The following is a 22,385-nucleotide window of genomic DNA, read 5'->3' on the forward strand; positions in this document are numbered from 1 at the left end:
TTCGACTCAACAAGGAGAAATCGGTTCTATGCCCATCCAAGTCAGCAAGGTTCCTAGGGGCCATCCTGAACACGGACAGTTGCTTAGCCCTTCCATCAGAGGAACGCCAGACCAAACTAATGCGTTCAGCTCGTCTTCTCCAATCTCGAAAGACACTGACAGTTCGCAGGTACAAATCGCTTCTCGGATCGATTTCATCTTGCATTCCTTTAGTTCCGCACTGCAGGCTCAGAATGCGTCCACTACAAGAGCAATTGGACAGACAGTGGCGGCAAGTCACAGGATCCTTCGACGACAAGGTTGTCATTACCAAGGAGATGAGAAAAGCAGGCAGCTGGTGGCTGCGGAAAGACAATCTTTCCAAGGGTTTATCGTTCCTCCTTCCACCATCTCCCCTGATTGTAACAACGGATGCTTCCATGGAAGGATGGGGAGCGGTCCTCCAAGAGCTAAAGGTCAGCGGTCACTGGAGTCCAGTGCAAAGCAAGTTCCATATCAACCTCCTGGAACTTCTCGCTATCCGTTTGGCTCTTCAAGCTTTTCTTCCGAGGATTCAGAACAGTGCAGTGCTGGTTCGTACGGACAACACTACAGCCATGCACTACATAAACAAACAGGGTGGAACAAGATCCTCCACCCTCTCCAAGGAAGCCCAAACGCTATGGAATTGGTTAATACAGAACAATGTCTCCCTCTCAGCGGAACATCTAGCGGGGACACTCAATATCAGGGCGGACGCTTTGAGTCGTCAGAGAACAGTCTCTCACGAGTGGGAACTGGATCAAACCGTTCTGGAGGAACTCTTTGCACGATGGGGGACACCATCCATCGACCTGTTTGCGACTCCCCAGAACGCCAAATGCCTGTCCTTCACAAGCAGGGTTCACCATCGGGAATCCTTGGGGAATGCGCTTTTGATTGCCTGGTCAGGCGCCTTTGTTTACGCCTTTCCTCCCATTCCACTGATTCCGAAGTTGATCAGCAAACTCAAGGTGGAACCGTGCAGGATGATTCTAATCGCTCCAGCATGGCCCAGACAAGTTTGGTACTCGGAACTTCTCCTCCTCTCCCAGGACCAGCCAGTTCTCCTGCATCCTGTTCCAACTTTGCTTTCAATGTCTCACGGTCAGGTTCTACATCCGGACTTGAAGTCACTGTGATTGACAGCGTGGCTCCTGAGTTCAGGGAGTTCCAGGGTTTAGATCTCTCAGGGGAATGTAGAGACATTCTGGCTCAGGCTCGAGCACCTAGTACCAACAAGACCTACCGTGCTAAATGGAAGAGATTCTGTGTTTGGTGCCAGAAGGAAGGTTTACACCCATATACTTCTTCTCCTCACAAACTCTTGCCTTAGATACTTTCACTGGCGAAATCTGGATTGGCTCCATCTTCGGTAAAAGTCCATCTGGCAGCCATCTCTAGATTCAGACGTTCATCTTCAGGTCCTTCCCTATGGTCAGCGAGGATTGTCAAGCAATTCCTGAAGGGTTTATTCAGGGTCTTTCCTCCAGTCCGGCCCCCACCTCCGGCCTGGCATTTGAATCTGGTTTTGTCATCTCTCATGAAAGCCCCTTTTGAACCTGTTCATAAGTCTGACCTTAAGTTTCTTTCCTGGAAACTGGCTCTTCTCTTGGCCCTGACATCGGCTCGCAGAGTAAGTGAGCTCCAAGCTTTCACGATTGAGGAACCATTTCTCCAGTTTAAGAATAATGTGCTGATTCTACGGACGAATCCTAAGTTTATCCCGAAGGTGCCTTCGGAATTCCACCTAAATGAGCCTGTAGTCTTGAAACCATTCTTTCCAAAGCCTTCTTCACCTGCGGAAAGAACTTTGCACTCTCTGGACATTCACAGATGTCTGAAATTCTACCTGGAGCGAACGAAGCATTTCAGAAAATCTTCACAGCTCTTTGTTTCCTTCAGTGCTCCACGCAAAGGTTGTCCAGTTTCTAAAGCTTGTATTTCCCGTTGGATTTCCAGTGCTATACAATTTTGTCACCAGGCGGCTGGGAAACCTCTGCAGCGAGCAGTTCGTGCTCACTCTACCAGATCCATGGCTTCATCTGCGGCGTTATTCGCAGGAGTCCCTATCAAGGACATTTGCAGGGCGGCAACGTGGAGCAGTGTCCACACCTTCACCCGCCACTACTGTTTGGATTCTTCTGTGAAGGAGGATGCAGCAGTGGGCCAAGCAGTCCTGAGGAATCTTTTCCAATAAGTCGGTGAGCTTTCCTTTCTATCCCGCCTTCCTGTTGCATATTTTGTGTGACTGTATTATTGTCATATTATATGATCCTATGTGTTCTGCTGTTCTTTCAGAGATGTGTAACATTTTCAGGTTCATGTATGGCAAAATATGATTTTCTGTTTACTGCTGGTTACTCTGATACAAAGCATGGGAATCTATGAAAGTTCCAATACTGGGGCAAGAAAACAAGTTACTTACCTGTAACTTTGGTTCCCCAGTATTGGTAACTTTCATAGATTCTCATGCGCCCACCCACCTCCCCTGGGAAAGCTCAGTCTTCTGGTGTTGGTGGATAGCTGTTTACAACGGCTACGAAAATCTGAGGCTCTGAGCTTCTCTCAGGAAGGTTCTATGGGGTGAGGCTGCTCTGATTGGCTACTGCAGAATTTTGGTCTCTTTTACAAAAAGAGGTGGATAAGCTACAAAATGAGATGAGGCCTAGGCCTATTTTTTCACTTTGTGCTTACTACTATGGTTTTTTCTATTTACCGAGGCTCCCATTCCGACGACGGGGAATGATACAAAGCATGGGAATCTATGAAAGTTACCAATACTGGGGAACCAAAGTTACAGGTAAGTAACTTGTTTTCGTAAGGAGGTATATCTCTAAATTGAACACTGACTGTGTCACCTCATCCTTACTGTTTTGTTGAAAACCTACAAGGCTTGGTATGGGATGAAAGATACAGCATAGCACATTCCATGCTCACTCAAATTGTTGTAAGTAATCAAATGTCCTGGCAAAGTAATAATAACAACGGATCACTGGACAAAGCGACAATGTGACCAGCATGGAAGGAAAACAGACAAGTAAACTGTGGAAATTAAGGCGATTGAACGTTTCTCCTGTGAAGGCGTTGATAATGCTGATTTTGGTCATAGGCTCTACCTAATTTTGACTAGATGATTAGTGCAGCGCAAAGGTATGTTAAAGGGTGAAATAAATTGTAAACATTTCTTTTGTATAGATAAATACATATTTGTTGTTCCTGAGAAGTTGTATGAAGAATGAGAGATCTATCTTGAAAACAGTGGAGATGGAGTTTTGCAGACTAAAGAGCAGATTTAATTCTTGGTGGTAAGGGACTCCATCATAATAGTGAAGTAGGATCATTACCACCAAGAATGTGGTCCACCTGCCAAATTTATATGCGGGTGTACCTTTGGAGTAATCATTGTAGAGGCTACTCCGTCTCCACCATGACGAATCTCCTCTGATGGCTCTGCGGAGTAAGGGCCGTCGGAGGCTGGCCTGACATCCCACCCACCTAATTTAGGGGCCTATTAGGATGGCGGATGGACCAGTGTCCGTCCGCCACCCCCGAGGTGGAGGGACCGTCCGCAGGGGCAGCGGCGTTCCCTCCGTGTGAATTAGGATGTGACCGCCACCCTGGCGGTCACATCCCGTATATTTTACATTGCGGCGGGGGCTGCTTTAAGCAGCACTCGCCGCAATGTAAAATATGCATGTGTAGCCTTGGCATGCAGAACTTGGCAGGCACCGCATGGTGCCTGCCACTCTGTGCATGCCAAAGCAGGGGGGGTACCATAGGTACCCCCCATGTGCACTCCCCACTCCCCAACACTCTGGGGGCTCGCAACGGGCCCCCAAACACAAAGGACCACATGCTTTTCCGCGCTGGAAAAGCCGCCGCGGAAAAGCATGTTTTCTGCCCCATCCTAATATGGCTGGCGGTGACTGAGAGACACCGCCACCATATAAGAGCTTTTCCGCCACGATCGGAAGGCGACCGTGGCGGAAAAGCGGGGGACGGTCTTCCGGTCCACAGCTGACCCCCCAGCCATCCTAATGTAGGGGGGGGGGCTTTGAAGGCACCGCAGCGGTGAATCCGCATCCCCAGTGCCGGCGGTGGCTTCCGCCAGCCCGGAAGATGCGTATTCACCGCAATCCTAATCGGCCCCCTAGATGGGTAGAATTACAGGGCAGTTTTCACTGACTGTCACTGCCAGGAATACCCTGGTGCTAACAGACAGTGAAAACTGCTAAATGCTCCCCTCGCCACAGGAGCTGACTCCCATGGTAAGGGGAGCATTTTATTTTCAAAAAGAAAATCTTGTTTCGGGATTTTCTTTTTGAAAATAATAAAAGTAAACTGTTCTATGCAGTGCTATGTCCCACTGATGGAGTCTTGCACCAAACAGGAAAATGCATTGACAGGAACCGCCATTATCGTGGTTCCTGCCAATGCTGGTGATCATTTATAAATTTGGTGGGCGGTGTAGTCTCGACCGGGCAGGCGTAAAGACTTCCACCAGGCCTAAGGAAATTACTCCGTTCATCAATATCAAAATCGGGCTTTGAAACCTTAATAATTCTTTATGTGAGAGGGTGGTGAACTTGTTTATTTGTATGATTTCCAAAAATGATATTTAGACTTCATAAGGGAGAATGCCGCACTGGCGGCTGCTAACATGCCTTCTCTTTCATAACAGTGCCTCATAGTAAAATTAGTGTTTAACTGCTTGCAAGCCGTTGTCAGCAAGTTAAGTAAAGAGATGCAGAAAGCTAGGAATTTTGCAATACTTAAAAATATTTTAGGAAATAATTGCGAAAGGAAACAACATTTAACTCATGTGACAGCATGAATATGAAAAGAAGATATCATAAACAACAAAGGAATGCTTAGCTAAGTAATGGAACTCAAATGAATTCATAGTTTTGACTTGCAGTGTGCCATTTTCTGAAATATCTACCACATTTAGGGGCCGATTATGATCGTGGACGGACTTGCGTCCGTCCGCGATCATTGAGGAGGAGGGGACGTCCGCATGGGCTGCGGAGTCCCCTCCTGTGCGATTAGGATGTGACCGCCAGGGTGGCGGTCACATCCTCTATTTTTAACATTGCGGCGGGTGCGGCTTCAAGCTGCACCCGCGGCAATGTTAAAAATGCACGCATTGCATTTGCATGCAGAAAGAGGCAGGCACCGCACGGTGCCTGCCGCTTTCTGCATACAAATGCAGGGGGGTACCATAGGTACCCCCCATGTGCACCCCCCACCCCCCCTTCACCTAGGGGGCCCGCAACGGGCCCCCGCAGTGAAGTTACACATGCTTTTCCACGGCGGAAAAGCTGCCGCGGAAAAGCATGTTTGCAGGCACATACTAATCTGGCGGACGGTGTCTGAGAGACACCGTCACCAGATTAGTGCTTTTCCTCCGCGGTTGTAAGCCGGATGCGGAGGAAAAGCTGCGGACGGAAACCGGGACCCACCAGCCATCCTAATGTGGCGGTGGGTCTTTGGTGGGTCCGCTGCAGATTTTCCCCATCCTCCGGGCCGGCGGTGGCTTCCGCCGGCCCGGAGGATGCGGAAAATCCGCAATCATAATGAGCCCCTTAATGTCAGTAATACAAACAAGTTAATTTTAGCTAGTTTGGATCAATGTTGTAAATCTATGTGTATCATATGTGAGTGTTGAAGGAACTAAAGTACTGAATTGCGGTGCTACCACAAATGGGCAAAGAGTTGTCTGGGTCTGGATTGAGCCCTACATTTTGACAGCCATTGGTTTATTCGAACAGGCCAGTAATTGAATGGGCAGAGAGACCAAATAATAGTTATAACTTGTTTTATTTAGTGCTTCTTATCACTCTTCTGCCTTAAGTGTTGTGCACACCTGGTGCTACTATTACCCAATCTATGGTATTCGATATACCCCCTTTGAAGGTTGGAAAGTGGAATCAGGCTTCCCTTGAGTCAGCTTTGTGCCTTCAAGACCAGTGCATGTTTCAGTGGCAACAATTCAACTCACTGAACCACTCGGCCTCAATCACAATTCAAAAGTGAGCGGTCTAAGGAGAGGCCAATGACTGATTGATTAATTAGGTATTTACACCAGTCTTTCCGCTACCTCAACTTTAATGTCATCAACAGTTAAAGTATTAGGTAGTCTTGCAACTTGCATCCTTATCTTATTTCTGTCCGTTCTTCAGCTTTTCCCTCTATGTGCACGTGGTTTTGGGCTGCATGGACATATCTATATTGTTGGGACTGTATTTGGGCCTGTATATAGGTTGTCTATGTGAGTGAACCCTCTGTGTCTTGGCTCGTAGACACAGGCACCTCCCTTTCAGTGGCATGACCTCGCAGCCTACCAATAGGTCATTCACATGGTATTGTTAAAGAAGCCAAAGGGAAAGGGTATTATACGATTCTGTAAAAGGAATACATTTAGGTAAAACAACAAGCGGGGATAGAGGGTGTGTGGGGCCAAGACAGATGTAAGGAAGTGAAACAGGGTAGAAATTCTTGCCATTGCCCTAGGTCCTTCCTGGCCCTACCATGGCCAAACAGGGAAGTAGCCACAAGGAGTCGCCCTTAATCTTTCCACCTTTTACCTTGATTCCCAGACTGGTCGCCTTAGTAGGAGAAGGATATGTAAATTGATACTTGCATAGGGCACTACTCACCCGCAAGGGTCTCAAGACGCTTGTACGAATACCGCTGTGGAACCCATCCTGGCTTTCCTGTGAGGCATCCACTCATGGGCACCCCCAGGTGGAGGCCAGGCATCCTAAGCGTTGTTGGGGCCATTGTGGAGATTAAGCAAGCTATTGCCCAGAGGGACTCCCTGATTGGAATAGGCACCGAGGCGAGAATTATCAGGTCTGTGGAATTTTTGAGCCCAAGACCCGCCGAGGCAGTGAATTGAACGCTGGTCCCGGGCCAGACCTCTGCATCAGGGTCTGCCGCTCTAACCATTGAGCCACACTTCTCCATGATGAATGTTAGAGTGAAGGCGCCTGATAATGTGTGCAGTTCATAGGAATAAAAATACTCATGTACTTCAAAAGAGGTCGTGCAGCGAAGAGATGAGCGAGGGTAGGGAGAGATACAAGCCTGCCTCAGGAAGGGCAATACAGGACAGACCGCACGCTATGTAAACATAAGGAAGTAAAAATAAGCAGCTCACATAAGGTGCACATGAAAAAAAAAATTACAGTCTATTGCAGACAGGTCCAAAGTAAAGCAGAATTAATTTGGCTATACACCATTTCCACACAATATTCATTAAACAGCTGCAGTTAAAAAACACTGCGCGATTTTAAATTCCCTCCAAAAACTTGGCAGAACCAACACAATAACAGTAGTTCACATTGGGACCTGTACAGATGTCACGGTGTGTTGGGGTGTCGAACTGACATTCTCCCTGGTCTGTCCTCTCCCTCAGGCACCAGTGTGTGTGTGTGTGTGCTGGTCTGTGTACGTGATTTACTGTATTGTTAGTCTGTGTGTTCATGGATGTCTTTAGGTTTTTGCTGTCTGCATGCTTGCAGGAATGTGTCATCTGTGTCAGTGTGGGTGGTTACAAGCATGTGCGGTACATTATGCATGTTACATATAAGATTGATACTAGATGCATATATTTTAAAAAGTATTACCGCTGTTGCCCTTGCAGGTTGCATCGTGACAGACAATGGCCAAGTTCCTCAAGCAGACGTCTCTAGTTATGGAAATATGCAAGAGATGCAGGCATCCTATTACAGAGGACAACATCCACCACCACCAGCCACATCTCCAGTAGAGACAAAGTACCAACCCCCAGTTCAGTGTCCTACTCCAGTGTGTTGTTCCCACTGCCATACCAACAACACACCTCAAATGAAAAAGAGTCCACTTATGCACCATGGCATAAACCACCATCAAAATTATAGACAAACGCCAGCAATTCAGCAACAGCATCTAGCAATGCAATACAACATGCAGCAGGGTATGAAAACACAGAGGTGCATGCCTCACTCTTTAAGAATGATTCAGCCATGGACAGCACACCAGCCACCACCCGAGCATGATCGTTCGTCAATTTGGATAGGTAAGCAACAGATGAGACAACAGATGCAGCAGAACACGTATCCAGTGTGTATCGTCCCACCACAAGACATTCAGCACACACAAACAGGCCACTCACAACTAATGCACATGCAGTCGTCTTTGGAAGCTCCGTCTGTGCAGATGGAGCTCGGCCATCTCCAAAAGCTCAATGTCAATCATTTGCAACTGCAGCAACACCACGAACAGCAGCAACAGCAGCAACAACAGCAAACTTCAGTTCAAAATGAGAGCAGCCATGAGCAAGTCATGCAGCAAAGTCTGGACATAATTCACCAGCAGTTTGAATTGGAACAAATGCAAAAAGGACTGGAGCTTCTCCTACAGAGCCAACCTCAGAGCTTGCAAATGAACCCGTCCAAACAACCACAGCATGTTCAACAGACTATTGTTGGGCAGATAAACTACATCGTGAGGCAGCCTGCACCGGTTCAGCCACAAAGCCAGGAAGAGGTACAGCAAGTAAGTATTAACAACTGGTGCATGCCATTTGTAGTGGTTAAACAGTATACATCTTCATTTGTGAGAGAGGATTTGTCACACTGTAGAGTGGTTAACCAAGGGCTATCGAGGACCCAATTCACTGTCATCAGTCCTTGTGTTGCTTTGATGGATCTGGGCTTTTAGTGTCCATTTCCATCAGTGTGCTCTTTAGAGCAGCTGAGAAAATATTTGTAAAATAGGACATTTCCTGCACATAGCAATGGTAAAAATGTAAACACTTAACAATTTTAATTTGTGTGGTCATCATTGCTCAGGAAATGTTCTGCAGGAAATATGCTTAATAGTTTTGCAAAAAATGCCACGAATCAAACACTTCTAGCACCCTATATGTTTATTTTGTGCAGCTTTTATTTAAATGTATTTAATCCTTTTTACTGGCATGGTGTTTGCGCACCACAGTACTGAAACATTTTTATAAAAATCAGTTTTAGGGGTTTGGTACGTTTGTTCAGCCATATAAGCTACGGGTGCTGTTCACAAAAGTAACTTTACACGAGTAAATCTACACTTGTACAATAAGTCTTACAATTTTGGATAACTATCCTACTTTTGGCTATTCACCAAGTGCAAAGTTACGTAAAAGTGTATACCTAAATGCCCCCACCTCCCCGAAAAAGGGGCTGGAGTCAGTTCGAACATCAAATACTGCCAATAAAGTTACTAGTAAGGTGATTTTACAGCTAGATTTTATGTTCCACAGAGTGAAGATCTCTCTATGGCAGAGCAAAGAGAAATTAATAAAAGCTTATTAAAGTTAAAAAAAATTAAAACTTTTGTATGTTAATGGTAAATCATTTTATATATGGATTTTGAATATAGAATAATTTAACAAAACTGTTACTGCACTAATATCTAAATTTTAAATTACATTTTACAGAAATGTAGGTATTTTGAAACTAAATGAACATTATTTGTTTAAGATATTAAAAAAACTTAAAGAAAAAGGTTTATACTTATTAATTACATATATAACACTTACTAAACATAACATATTAATTGAATTTAAATTATACATGGTTAAAACAAATTATTATTTATAAAACTTGAAATAGATAATTTAAATTTTAAAATAAAATACATGTATATATAATATTTTTTTAACACTAACATCATTATATATATATATGGAAAATAGGTTCTAACTATATATATGTATATATATAGTTAGCACCTATTTTCCATAGGAAATCCACAACATTCTATTTGGAATAACTTTGGTGCCGGTTGACGAATCTTTGTGATATTTTCAAAACTGGTGCTCCGGTCCGCTCCAACCCTGAAAGTCCCGAAGTGATTCGTCAAGCGGGGGCCGAGAACAAAAGGGTCCCAAAACGTGTTTTCCCCATGTAATTTCCCATAGGAACCTTTAATCGCAGCTACAGCCCGAACTGCTGAACAGAATTCCACCAAATTTGGCAAAGAGGTAGCCCTCGGTTCAGAGTTGTGCCTTTTGCTTAAATGGTGTAAATCTGTTCAGTAGTTCCTGAGAAAATCAAAATCAAAATTCACCTTGATCAACATCTGTGTTCCTGTAGTCTTCTGAGCAAGGGGGTACTACGCATTTGTAGTTGACTCCAGGTGCCAGCAGGTGATGAATGGGTGCACTGAATTTTGGTAAATGTTGAAGAACAATAAAAGTAAAATGTTGGTTTAGAGTCACTGTCTTTTGGATATATGTAACATGCATGGATCTGTGAAAACCTATCACAACTATATAATTTCAACGTCTACACATCCTCAAAGTTCGATTGCTGTATTCCAAACTTCCCTCGTCCTGATTGCCTGGCCTGGAGAATGCGCTGAACATGACATGTGTCTGATTTTTAGGATTGTTTCTAAACTATACTAATTTTTTCCAGTTTTACTTGCAGAGGAGTATATTCATGCAAAGCCTTGACCCATATTTATGTTCCTTGGATCTATTTAGTGTGGGAATACCAGATATATTTATAGAACACCACCCTCTCTTGTGAGTTTAATTCCTTGTGGAGTTGCACATTTGTACCCCAAAAAGGAACCAGGCAATATTACAATTTTTGCTAAGCCATAGAAAAAATAAGTCTCCTTCTGGCTCCTTGCTGGAGCACAGAATGGTATGGCTGTGCTCTAGGAAGGAGGCAGAGTCCATTAAGATATTTCTTAGACTAACAGTCTCACTTCTTGCTGTGCCCCAGAGAGGAATCTGCCAGGCTCTCCATGCCACTGGAGTCAAGCTATCCTGGCTGATGAGGGATGAATCCTAGGATGCTTGTTTCCAGTCCTGGGAGGACCTGGCCTGGCAGTTCGGGCTGGACTGTTTCGATTAAGAACAGGTCAAGACTGATTTGCATATGGCTGGGCTCAAACTGGAATGGGGAGCAAAAGAACGATGGACTTAGGTCCAGATAACTGTACTGGGGTGAATGTATGACATTTTTCTGCATTAAGTTCATCAATTGTTCTTTTTCCAGAGAGGAATTGGGCAAATACTAAACAACATGCAAACAATGTCTCACTCATTACTGTGCCCCAAAATGTAATACCACAATGTTTGGATTTGTTTGTGGTCAAAACAATATGCAAACAGTGTCTGAGTCATTGCTGCAACATAGACACACAGCTCCTTCATCTTACTGTGCTTCTCGAGGAAAGATGAAGGAACTGTGTGAAGCTGAGTCAGGTAGAGGGAACTGGAAGAAGAGGAACTAGAAACAAACTCTCCTTCCAATCCCCAGCTTCGGGTTAATTTTGTCCGTAGGTGGCGTTTGAGGGAGGGAGGATGGAAGTATCTGGACTGTTCCTCCCACCCTCAGAGACATCTTAAGATTTTTGTTGTGCCTGGAGCTATATATATTTGGGGCTCCTTTATTTGGAACAACTTTAAATGTATTACCCCTTTATGGCTCATTCAAACCCTCGAGATGAGAAACAATATTGAATTATACCTGCAATCCCTCCGTACTCCCATGGGATCACAGCAAAAAAAATGACGGCCCATGTTTTTTAATTAATAGGACACCGAGGTGGGACAGGGCCCACGTTTCAATATATATAAGTATTTGGGGTCCTCAGCCCTTAAAAAAATAATACGGCCCCAGGGGATGGAGTTCCTGAGCCTGTAAATGCTTGGGTAGCAGGGTTGCAGGGTCAGGTTCAGGGGAAGGGTAACAGGGTGACAGGGTGGCCGGTAGGGGATGGGGGCCATGAGGTTCCCCTTGCCACCCCCAGTAAAAAAAAAACATATGGTGCCCCTGCTGAGCATCAGAACACCCACATGTTTTTTTAAAAAAGTAATTAATAATAAATGAGTGTCAGGAGCTAGGGCATTTTAACATAATATATTTTCATGCTGTCTGTTGCCCGTAAAAGGGGCAGAGGCACTACCAAACATTTTTTAATGTTGTGGAGGTGGTGGCTGTAGGGAGTACAGCAACACCTCCGCCCCTCTCCCCCAGTAAAATATAAAACGAAACAGTAAGTCTTCTGGATCATTGAATCCATGACCCATGGAGAGCATACCATATGTTTTTTTTAAATATTCATAGCTGGAGCTCTGTGTCCTTCAGCTAGAGAGCAGAGCCCCCTTGTGGGTGGTTCTATGGCTGTACTTTGTAACTTGAAAATGTGTTTTTTAAAGACTCAGAGACATGTTGATTTCATTTAATAAAGATTGTTAGAAATGGGGTTTCTAGTTGGCAGAGATGTGCACCCTGTCCAAGTAGGGAACTCAATTCTAGTCAGGGTAAGTCAGTCATACACTTAAATTATCCCATGCTGAACCTCTGGTAGCTTGGCACAGAGTAGGCAGGCTTAACATAAGAAGCAATGTTTAAAGCAGTTGTGCATACATGGATATAGTAACACAGTGAAAACATCACAATAAAGACAAAATGAGGTATGAAAATAGTATCTCTTTTACTCTTAAAAAAAAGAAAAAAACAATAAGAATCCAATGAAATCATCTCAAGTTACTAATACTTCAAGAATGTACATTGCTGAAAAACCACTCTCGCTTTCATTAGGTTCTTTATGGTTATGCTGAGGAAATTACAGTGATCCATACCGTGGATTCGGAACGGACTTTCTCCCTGGGTCAGCACAAAACAATGCTTCCAAAGTTAGCACAGTTAAAATGCAATGTCATGCTACTCACTCTGTTTGAGGCCGCCCACAAGAGTGCTGGTGGGTGGCAGGGACCTCATAAGTCCTGGAGTGCACATTTCCTATCAGGATCTGGACCCGAATTGTTGGAGTCTCTGCTTGCTGGATACGATGCAGTGATTGGAGTCATATATGGCAGACACCCGTCTTTGCTTTATTCATGCAAACTGCGCTGGGTCACGCTAGACTGTCTTTGCGTGGACAAACACGATGGTCTGCGCTCGAATAGGCAGATACAGAGGTACTTGATTGCTGATACATGTGGGTGCCCAAAGTCAGCTGCCGACACTCCAAGAAGTTCCAGGGCTAGTAGGTAAAATAGGCAGAGTTAGACTCCAGATTAGCAGAGCCTAGCAGCGGTCATTTATGTAAATGAAATCTTTGATGGCCCTAAGATTTTCTGAACCTGGGGCAAGCCAACAATCCCTTGGAATTACTTAGGTTGCAAAAGGTTGTAGAGAACAGGCCCAGTCCTTTTCACCACCCAGGTCAGAGGCAGCGGGCAGCAGGCCAACACAGAAAACCAGGTAGCAAAGTAGCAGTCCCTCCTGTAGCACAGCACCCCTTCTTGGCAGTCTCTTTAGGACAGGAAAGTAACTAGTGAGGGGGGGGAGGGTAATAGACCTAATACTTATACCCAAATATGTCCTTGAAGTGGAGGTGACTACAAAGCAAAGCCTTTGTAGTGCACAAGTCGTTTTCTGCCCAGCTCTATCTCCCAGCATATTTGTGAGGGGTAAATCAATGTTTTGTGTGATGCCCCCCACTATCTATTCGAGTATGTGTGTCAACTCCTCCCCTCCCTCTTGCCCAGTAAGAGCCATCAGTATGCAAATGAATGCAGATGCAGCTGAGTGTCCTGCACTGTGGCTGTCTAGAGGGAATGCACAAAGTGTAACTGTCACCTCACCCCAGACGTGTATTGGGGACAGGCTGTAAGGCATACAAGAGAGATAAGAGCAGAGATTCCCAATTCAATGATATAAAACATAAAGCAACTACTCCTCTGCAATCAGGAATTACACATACAAAGGGTATTTAAGGAATTCCCAATGCTAACCTATGAAAGGAACTGGCCTCACAGAAGTGAAAACGAACTTGGGTGGCTGTCACTACCAGGACATGTAAAACAAAATGATACATGTCCTACCTTTTACTTACACAGGACTCTGTTCTTAGGCTACTTAGGGCCTACCTTAGTGGTGATTGATACGTAATAAAAAGGGAGTTTAAAGCTTGACAAGTGTTTGGAAATGCCAAGTCGAGGTGGCAGTAAACTGCACCCATGAGCCCTGCAGTGGCAGGCCTGATCAGGTTTGAAAGGATATTTCTGTTGGTGGCAAAATCAGTGCTGCAGGCCCACTAGTAGCATTTGGTTACAGGCCTTGGTATATGGTATACCACTTTACTAGGGACTTACGAGTGACCAAAATATACTAATCATGGCTTGACCAATTGTCATCTCATTTTATATAAGGGCACATGCACTTTAGCACTGGTCAGCAGTAGTAAAGTGCTAAGAGTCCTAAAGCCACAGTCAGAACAGAAGATCAGAAAGCAAAAAGTTAGGGAAAATGATGCCAAAAGATGCAGGTCTAACAAGCCTTTATTCGTTTTTTAAATGAGAATCACTTTTATTAAATATTAAACTGTGTGAATTAATGAAATACACATCTCATTATAAATATTGGTCTAACCCTGACAAATACAATACATGTGTTTTATATATGCTGATATTCTGACTCCTTCATACAGCCAGTAGGCCCACTTTTTATATTTTGGTGTTCCGACCATTTGACAAAGTCAGTAGCTCTGCGTTTCCCAGACTGACCCCTGTTATTCAGCCATGTGCGCCTGCTGGAGTTTGGGTGCCAGGACCTATAGCCAACCTCCTAATGCACATAAGTTGTGCGCAATAGGTGGGGTTGGGCACGAGCGAGGTTTGGGCACAGACACTGGACTGCGGCCAACCGCACATCATTCATGGCTCACGGCCGTGCTCTGCGTAGGGTTGGCTGCCTGGAAGGTGTTGGTCGCAGGGCCTGGCGAAATGGATGATCCAAAGGCCTGAATCTCATTTGGATCGAAGAGAAAATAAAAATCTTGTACAGCCTCTATGAATGCCGATATATGGAAATTAATGTCAGATCTGCATTCAGTATCCTGATTTGCATTGATATAGATGTGTCAACAGAGTCTCAAGTTCGAATAATTGTGTGCGGAATTCACCATAGTGTATAACACAGTAAAGAATTCTGCATACTTCAGTGTAGCACTAGTTGTACATACTCACACTATTAATACTTCCTCATATTACAAGACCTACTTAAGTCAGCACCAGTCCATGAAGGGTCCCCTCTGCAAGAGACTCACTGTGTGCAGATACCTGGCTGAGTTAGACAATAGTCTCACACCCTCAGCCAGCAAATATGTGCACACATGTTCACATGCAACCAGTCCACAGACTCTAACACCAGCTCTGCAGCAGAGGACTTTGTTTTAAAAGGGATACAGTGACCATTACTACTTCTGATCCCTTAGAGCTTACCAATAGTGAGAGTCAGGAAGTGAGATTCACTCAGAACACAAGTGCACAAACAAGGTAGTCTAAAAAGCGAAAAAACTGAGAGGGAGTTTTAAATGGGATGGAACCCATTTCTCACATTGAGTAATTCTGAAATGAGTTAGCACAGAATTGTTTAAGTTTCTCTGAACAACATGCACCAGTATCCAGGTAACCTAGATTTACAGGTAGATTCATCAAAGACCCGTTTTGCGAGTCTGTAATAGCGATTCATAAGGAATCACTAATACAGACTCGCAAAATGGGATTTATGTAGGAATCGCAAAATTAAATGCGATTCCTACACATTCCTTATTTGCGATTAGCAAATTGCTAACTGCAAATAAGGAATAACTCCCCATTCATTCCTATGGGCCTTTTGGAATGGGGAGTATTCCTTATTTGCGATTAGCAAATTGCTAATCGCAAATAAGATAGCGATTTAAAGGGTGCCAGGGGTGTCCAAAGGACACCCTGTAGCACCCCTTAAATGCAAATTCAAACAGGTGTTGCGCACACACATGTCCAAAGGACATGTGTGTGTGTAACATGCAAAAGAAAAAAATGCACTAAAGTGCTTTTTAATCTTTTTTCGCAATTTACCACGAAGTCAGATTTCGTGGTAAATTGCGACAAAATATTGCGAATTCGCAATATCTAATTGGGTGATGAATTGCATTTAAGGAATCTCTATTAGGGATTCCTTAAATCCAATTCCTCGTAAATATGCGATTTCGCAAATAGCGATTTTTGCATTTGGGATGATGAATCCCAAATGCAAAAATCACACTCGCAAAGGGCCAGATTCTCAGAATCTGGCCCTTTGCGAGCGAAATTTAGTTTCATGAATCGGGCTGATAGTAGAGTAAATACACACCTTGAAGTGTGCGCCTCTGTGTATTTCGGTGCATGTTCATGAATGTGTTATAGCCATGAAATATTGGGATTGCCACTAGGGTCTGTAGTAACAACACACAGTTTAGATTATAATAGTTTATCTGGATTTACAACGTGTGATGTGTTAAAAATCACTTAGAATACATTAGTAAATCAGTTGAATAAATAACTGGTGGATGGATGAATGGATAGAGAAGCATATCTAGTACAATGAACTGCACCTAATGCTTCTTAACTCAAGAAGGGCAGACACACAGTTTAGACAAGATACTCTTTTTGGGGGAAACTTGGCATTTTGTCCCAGTACAAATCTCAATGTGGAGTACACTCAATAATTGTGCCCGTCTAAAGCACGGATAAAGAATGATGATGGATTAAACTCAGATCAGTTGAGTGGGGGTGAGTGCTTGCAATGTTCAACACTCTGTCCATCATCCCCTTTGGTTTTGCATCTTAAGAGTAACAGCATATTATGCAAATGTGTGGTAAGTTTTATGGTGCATCTAGCAGCCCAGTGCTCGAGTCGGATGCTGAGGGATTTAGCTATGTTTCCATTATTGTATCTGTGAATGAGGAAGTGGATATTAAAGTAGACCATTCAGAGGTAACCAATGTCAACCTTTGGCAAGGGTAATTAGTCTCATGTTTTTCATCAAATAGACTAGCTGCAACATTTTGTACCATATAAAACAGTGGTTCCCAAACTTTTTTGACCCGTGGCTCCCTTGACCGGGTTGGTGGTTGGTCCTGGCTCCCCACCATTTGTTTACCGGTGGGTCAGGCAGCGCACTGTGCTATGCACGGATGTTTGGCTTGAGTGTTTTAGGCCACGCCCTTTGTTGCATCGGCCGTGCCCCTTTGAGCCCCCCAACCCCGCTTTTTTTCATCCCACTTGGGGCCCTGCATTTGCATGGATGTAGGAGTTGCTGATATTCCCGGTACAATGGTCACATACCCGCAGGACATGGTATCCCTCGGTGCCCCCACCGGGGATGTCCACGCTCTGTGTGATCTTGTTCCCGTGCCCCTTGCCGCTGGCAGTGCCAGGGGTTCTCCCTGCCTTCTTCTCCAGGGCTTTGCACGACGATGGTGAATCTGAATGTGCCCCCATAGCCATGGGCGAAGGGAAGCACTTGCCCACCTGGAAGGGTCCGGGTTGCTGCACTGCCCCCCCGGGCCGCGCTCCGGTGCGCCAGGCTACCCTAGTCCGACAGCAGGTGGGGCGGGGTCGCGAAGTCCCGGCCATTCATGCCACGTGGGGGGAGGTCCCGCAAGGGGCTCCGGGTACACAGCAACCCGGAACCGCAGCAGGGGGCTGCGGGAAGAGGAGCCCGAGTTATGGTTCTAATTATTATTACAATGCTTTTCAATGGGATAAAAGAAAGGAAGCATTTGAGGCAACGGAGAAACTAAGGCATTCTGCATGTCTGATGTTAGGATTGGCAGAGATGGCTCGTGCAGGAAAGAGCAGTGCGGCGGTGGGGCCGTGTGGGAGAGGAGGGATTTCGACAGATAATGACTAGGGGAAATTAATTATTTATTTAATTTCCCCTCGTGGTCGCCTGTCGACGACCCCCTCCAACCCCAGCCCGGCCCCACTGATCTTACCTGCCCAGGCTGCGGCTGCAGAAATGGCAATATTGCTTTTAGCTTTCCTGCTGGTAGGAGAATTTGGTTTCCTGTTAGGGGTCAGGTAATGTCCTTGGTCTCCTCTGGCTTTTTAGGTCTCTCTCCCCTCACAATTGTCTAGACTTACGGCATCATTGCCCTGTGCTTTTTTGACTGGTTCTGCTTCTCCCACTGGCAGGATGCATTCTTGATGAATATATTCTATGTTTCAGCCCGCAGTTTATAAGCTTAAATTAAGTGTTCATGACTCTCTCCTTTGCCTGTCATGTTAAACTGATTGCCAGCCAGATGTGTACTCATCCATGCATGAACTTGTACTCTGTACTAGCCCTGTTGCCATACCAATTAAACATACTGTGTTCCCCATTCATGTGCGTTTGGATTATTTATGGCCATTCAGGTAGTAGAGGCATGGAGAATAAAGAACATGAATTCCACATAGTGAGACAGGAGCCTGTGTGACCCGTCATCTGACATTCCCAGCAGGACTATGGAAACCTGTGCCTTGTGAAGCTTGCCAGGTGTACTACCAGTAATGTTGGTGAGGAGTAATTCCTTCCGGAGGAGTAAATCTGCACTTCTATTTCTAAGTTTATTTTTGTGAGTCAGCTCCATTATGTGCTGGTGAAACAGAATAACTCCTCCTCTCTGAGTCAGGCTGTGATGTCCCGCTAACGCTTGCTCCTTTTCTTCTTCCTCTTTACAATCCCCCTCTCATCATTCAAATTAGTGAATATCTGAAATGTGACTACTATCAGTGGCTTAATGTGGAATGATAACACACTTTCAGTAATAATGTTAATGTGAATGTTCAGATTTTGGTTGGGTATATTCTTACAGTAACATAACGTTACAACCCCCAATCACAAAAATACCCTAAAAAGTGGAACTACCAGGAAAGAAATTGAGTTTTACCCTGCGGTTTATATAAACTAGAGCTGAGTAGAGTCAGCACATTATTCCACTACATGTTCTTAATGGCAAAATACAGGGAGCCATTTTATTTTTGAGCCGTGCATGGCTGCAGGGTCCCATAGAGAAGTCATCTCCTTAGTTCGGAGCCATACATGGCGGCAGGAGCCCAAACATAGGCCTGTCTCGTTAGTTCTGAACCATGAATGACTACAGGGGCCCATACACAGGCCCATCTCCTTATTTCTGAACCAAAGATGGCTATGGGTACTATCACTAGTGATTGCTTATTCAAGGTCTGGCTCTGCAGTTGTCTCAGGAAAACTCTAGGTTTTCACCGTTAAGTTATCTATCTCATGTTTCGTGGCTTCTAACTGTAATTTGCTATCCTCTGTAGGTTTTTGAGGACTCTGCTACGGCTGAAGGCCAAACAACTACCATACTTCCTGAGACTAGCAGTGTGATTTCTTCCCTCTCACTTTCCCATACCTTTGGTGAAGAAGATACAACTGTGCTCGAGTCCTTGGACAGAGACGTTCCGTTGCTCTCTCCCAATCAAACGAGAAAGGTAGGATTTGTGCGCATTCTGCCTTTACAAACGGAATCTTCATAATTAAGATGCTCCCTTGATTATTAATGTCAAGTACCTGCCTCCATTTGGGTTCCTCTCACCTAGCTGCCTAGGAAAAGAACAGATATCTATATGATGTTTACACTTAAATGAATTGCAATTTAAAATCAACTTCAATGATAAAGTTGGATTTTGGATTATCATTTTGAAAATGGCACTTTTAGAAAGTTGCCTTTTTCCTGCTCCAAAGTTTCTTAGGCCTATCTGGGAGTTCAAGGCTGCCTATTAATGATTCCCCCATCAAGAATGGTTATGAGGACCAGACAGTAAACAATTAGACCCGGGTGTAGCTGGTAGAGGGTCTTCCTGGCAGGATGGCTGGGGGGGAGCTGTGCCATGCCCTGATAACATTTCAAATGACCTTGCCCACAACACAGAAAAAGGAACCCGACACCTTGCCTGCCCTTCCCTTTGTCACCCTAGACTGTTTAGGACCAGGGGAAGGGGAAGGGAAGAACCAACCATGACCAGTTTTGGAGTTAGGCAATGGATCCCCTCATGGAACGTATGACACCAGGCATGAAAGGTGCAACCTCAGAACCACTTATCAGAACACTCTTGGACCTGTGTAAGATTCAGAAGGACTGCCCAGCTGCCAGAAGCACTGCATTGCTGCTGGAACAACTGCCTTGTTGCTCAAAGAAGGAAGACTGGACCCATTTGCAGGCACGGCCTGTGCCGGGCGTTATACTGGGGCGGTGACGTCAGGCAGGGGAGGGTCAGGGTGGGGGATGTAAAATACGGGATAAGGACCATTAGAGGTAAGTATCGGAGAAAAAAAAAACGAATTTCGTTGCCCACGCTGCATCACATTTGGCGATGCAGAGTGGGCAACGAAATTCGTTTTTTTCTTCCCGATGCTTACCTCTAATGGTCCTGATCCCGTATTTTACATCCCCCCACCCTGACGCTCCCCTGCCTGTCGTCACCACCCCAGTATAACGCCCGGCACGGGCCGTGCCTGCCAATTTGGCTTGATACCAGGTTACCAAGAGTGGCTCAAAGGTTCAATTGGCTGACCTCTCATTTGTTAGTTGATAAGTGACAGAATAATCGCTAGACCCTTCCTGCACTGCTGGTGCTAACCCTTTTGTCTGTTAGCTCTGTTTTTTGAGTATTTGTTATGACAATCTTAACGAATAATAAAAGTTTGTACTCAACTATTTGTGCTTTATAGCGTTACTATCAAATTTTATTTCATTATTTACAGAATGATTTAACCATCTGTGCTTTGAACACAATATCAATTCAATAACAGTCAAAATAATCACATGTTATTACAATCACAATTGATTGACAATGTCGTGTTTTCAATCCCAATGCATTTCGAGATCGATTGATCTCTTCTTCAGGGGAACCGACAAAAGGGTTAGCACCAGCAGTGCAGAAAGGGTCTAGTGATTATCCAGTATTATGGGTATCTTTCATAGATTCACATGCCTGAATCATTCCCCGTCATTGGGGTGGGAGTCCCCGGTATATAAAAAGAGTAATGTCATAAAGACATATACATAGCAATAGGCCAGAGGCCTCTCATTAGTAACATATCCATGTCCTTTTGTAAAAAGGACTAAACTTTGGCCAAGAGCCAATCAGATCTCACCACCCTCTAGAACCTTCCTGGAAGGAGCCCTAGTCCCTCAGATTTTCTACACACGTCGTGCTAAGGGAGTCTCCTCTGAGCTCTGCTCAGTTTATTTGTATTTCTGGATTTATTTCCACATATTTGTCTCAGAATTATATTTCTGTGAGGAATCTTCTGTTTAGCCATGGCTGATACTCCAAAAAAGGGTCTTTTCTGACCTTGTGCCTCTTGTGGCAAAAAGAGGCTTCATGTGGATGACAGGCATGAAGACTGCCTTTACTGTGTATATCCTGACCATTCAGCAAAGGATTGTAAAGTCTGTCGTACTTTTTCGACCAAAACTCTCAAGGATAGAGAGGGCCGACTGCTGATATGGCTCCAGAGACTTAAGGACAAAGATAAACCAGTCTCTTCAGGTGAGAGTGAGTGTTCCATTGGGAGTGTACACTCTACTCCTAAAAGGCCTAGAACTTCATCCCCAGGACCATCTGTACAGCCTCCTCAAATGAAGACGCCCAAGTCTTCAGAGGATCGTTCTAAGGATACTGCTGTAAAGGTTTCTCTCCAAGATCCTGCCTTCAAGAAACCTTTGGTGACATCTTCAGCCCTGCCTGTGACAAGGTCGACAGCCACGATCTCCACGTCGATGGCGTTATCTTTATCATCAACGTCGACAACTACTACATCCTCATCGTCGACGGGTAGGTCTGTTCCATCTCTGATTATTATTAAAAAGACCTCAACGCGCCACAGTCGACGAGTGCCTCATCGTCGACGAAGTCTAAACTGTTGTCGTCGACAAAATCTTCGACGTCGACAAAACTCTCTTCATCATCGACAAAACCATCACCGGCGTTGAAGGCCCCATCGTCGAAGACAATTTCATCATCGATGAAGTCATCGTCGTCAATACCAGCGTCGACGAGGACGTCGACGGGCCCGTCGACGGCGATCCCAGCGAAGCCGACGACGACACCAGCGTCGGCGAAGCCGTTGACGGCAACACCAGCGTCGACTAAGCCGTCGACGACAACACCAGCGTCGACGAACCCATTCACGACAACACCAGCGTCGACGAAGTCGTCCACGAAGCAAACATCGTCGACGACGTCGTCGTTGAAGAAGACACCGTCGATGACACAGTCGGAGTTGACTGTCAACGATCCCCCGTAGACAACCATTCCATCGACGGCGGGATCACCTCCGTTGAAGTGTACCTATACACACTTCAGGATGACTACGCGTACACTTACGCCAAAGTTAACCTCGCCGAGCAGGGTGCAACCATTTCCCCCGGCTCATCTCCTGGATACTGCAGACTCGGATGAGGGCTCTATGTTTCAGCAAGCAATAAGCCCATCTGAACTGCATGTAAAGCTTCACGAAAGCTCAGACTATGAGGAACAGCGACAGGAAAGTTTGGA

At 45.0% G+C, this 22,385-nt stretch overlaps 1 protein-coding gene across 2 annotated transcripts in view; it reads left to right on the forward strand.

Moving 5' to 3' along the window:
* The window catches only part of TRIM66 (tripartite motif containing 66), an 862,818-nt gene that overhangs the window by 631,846 nt on the left and 208,587 nt on the right, over positions 1-22,385 (forward strand). For both annotated transcript variants that reach the window (XM_086956002.1, XM_086956003.1), the window contains exons 9-10: positions 7,670-8,562; positions 19,143-19,313. In XM_086956002.1, coding sequence (XP_086812128.1) covers positions 7,670-8,562; positions 19,143-19,313 — 1,064 coding nt within the window. The remainder of the gene's footprint in view (positions 1-7,669; positions 8,563-19,142; positions 19,314-22,385) is intronic.

Source organism: Lissotriton vulgaris, chromosome 2_1, assembly GCF_964263255.1.
Source record: "Lissotriton vulgaris chromosome 2_1, aLisVul1.2, whole genome shotgun sequence".
NCBI lineage: Eukaryota > Metazoa > Chordata > Amphibia > Caudata > Salamandridae > Lissotriton > Lissotriton vulgaris.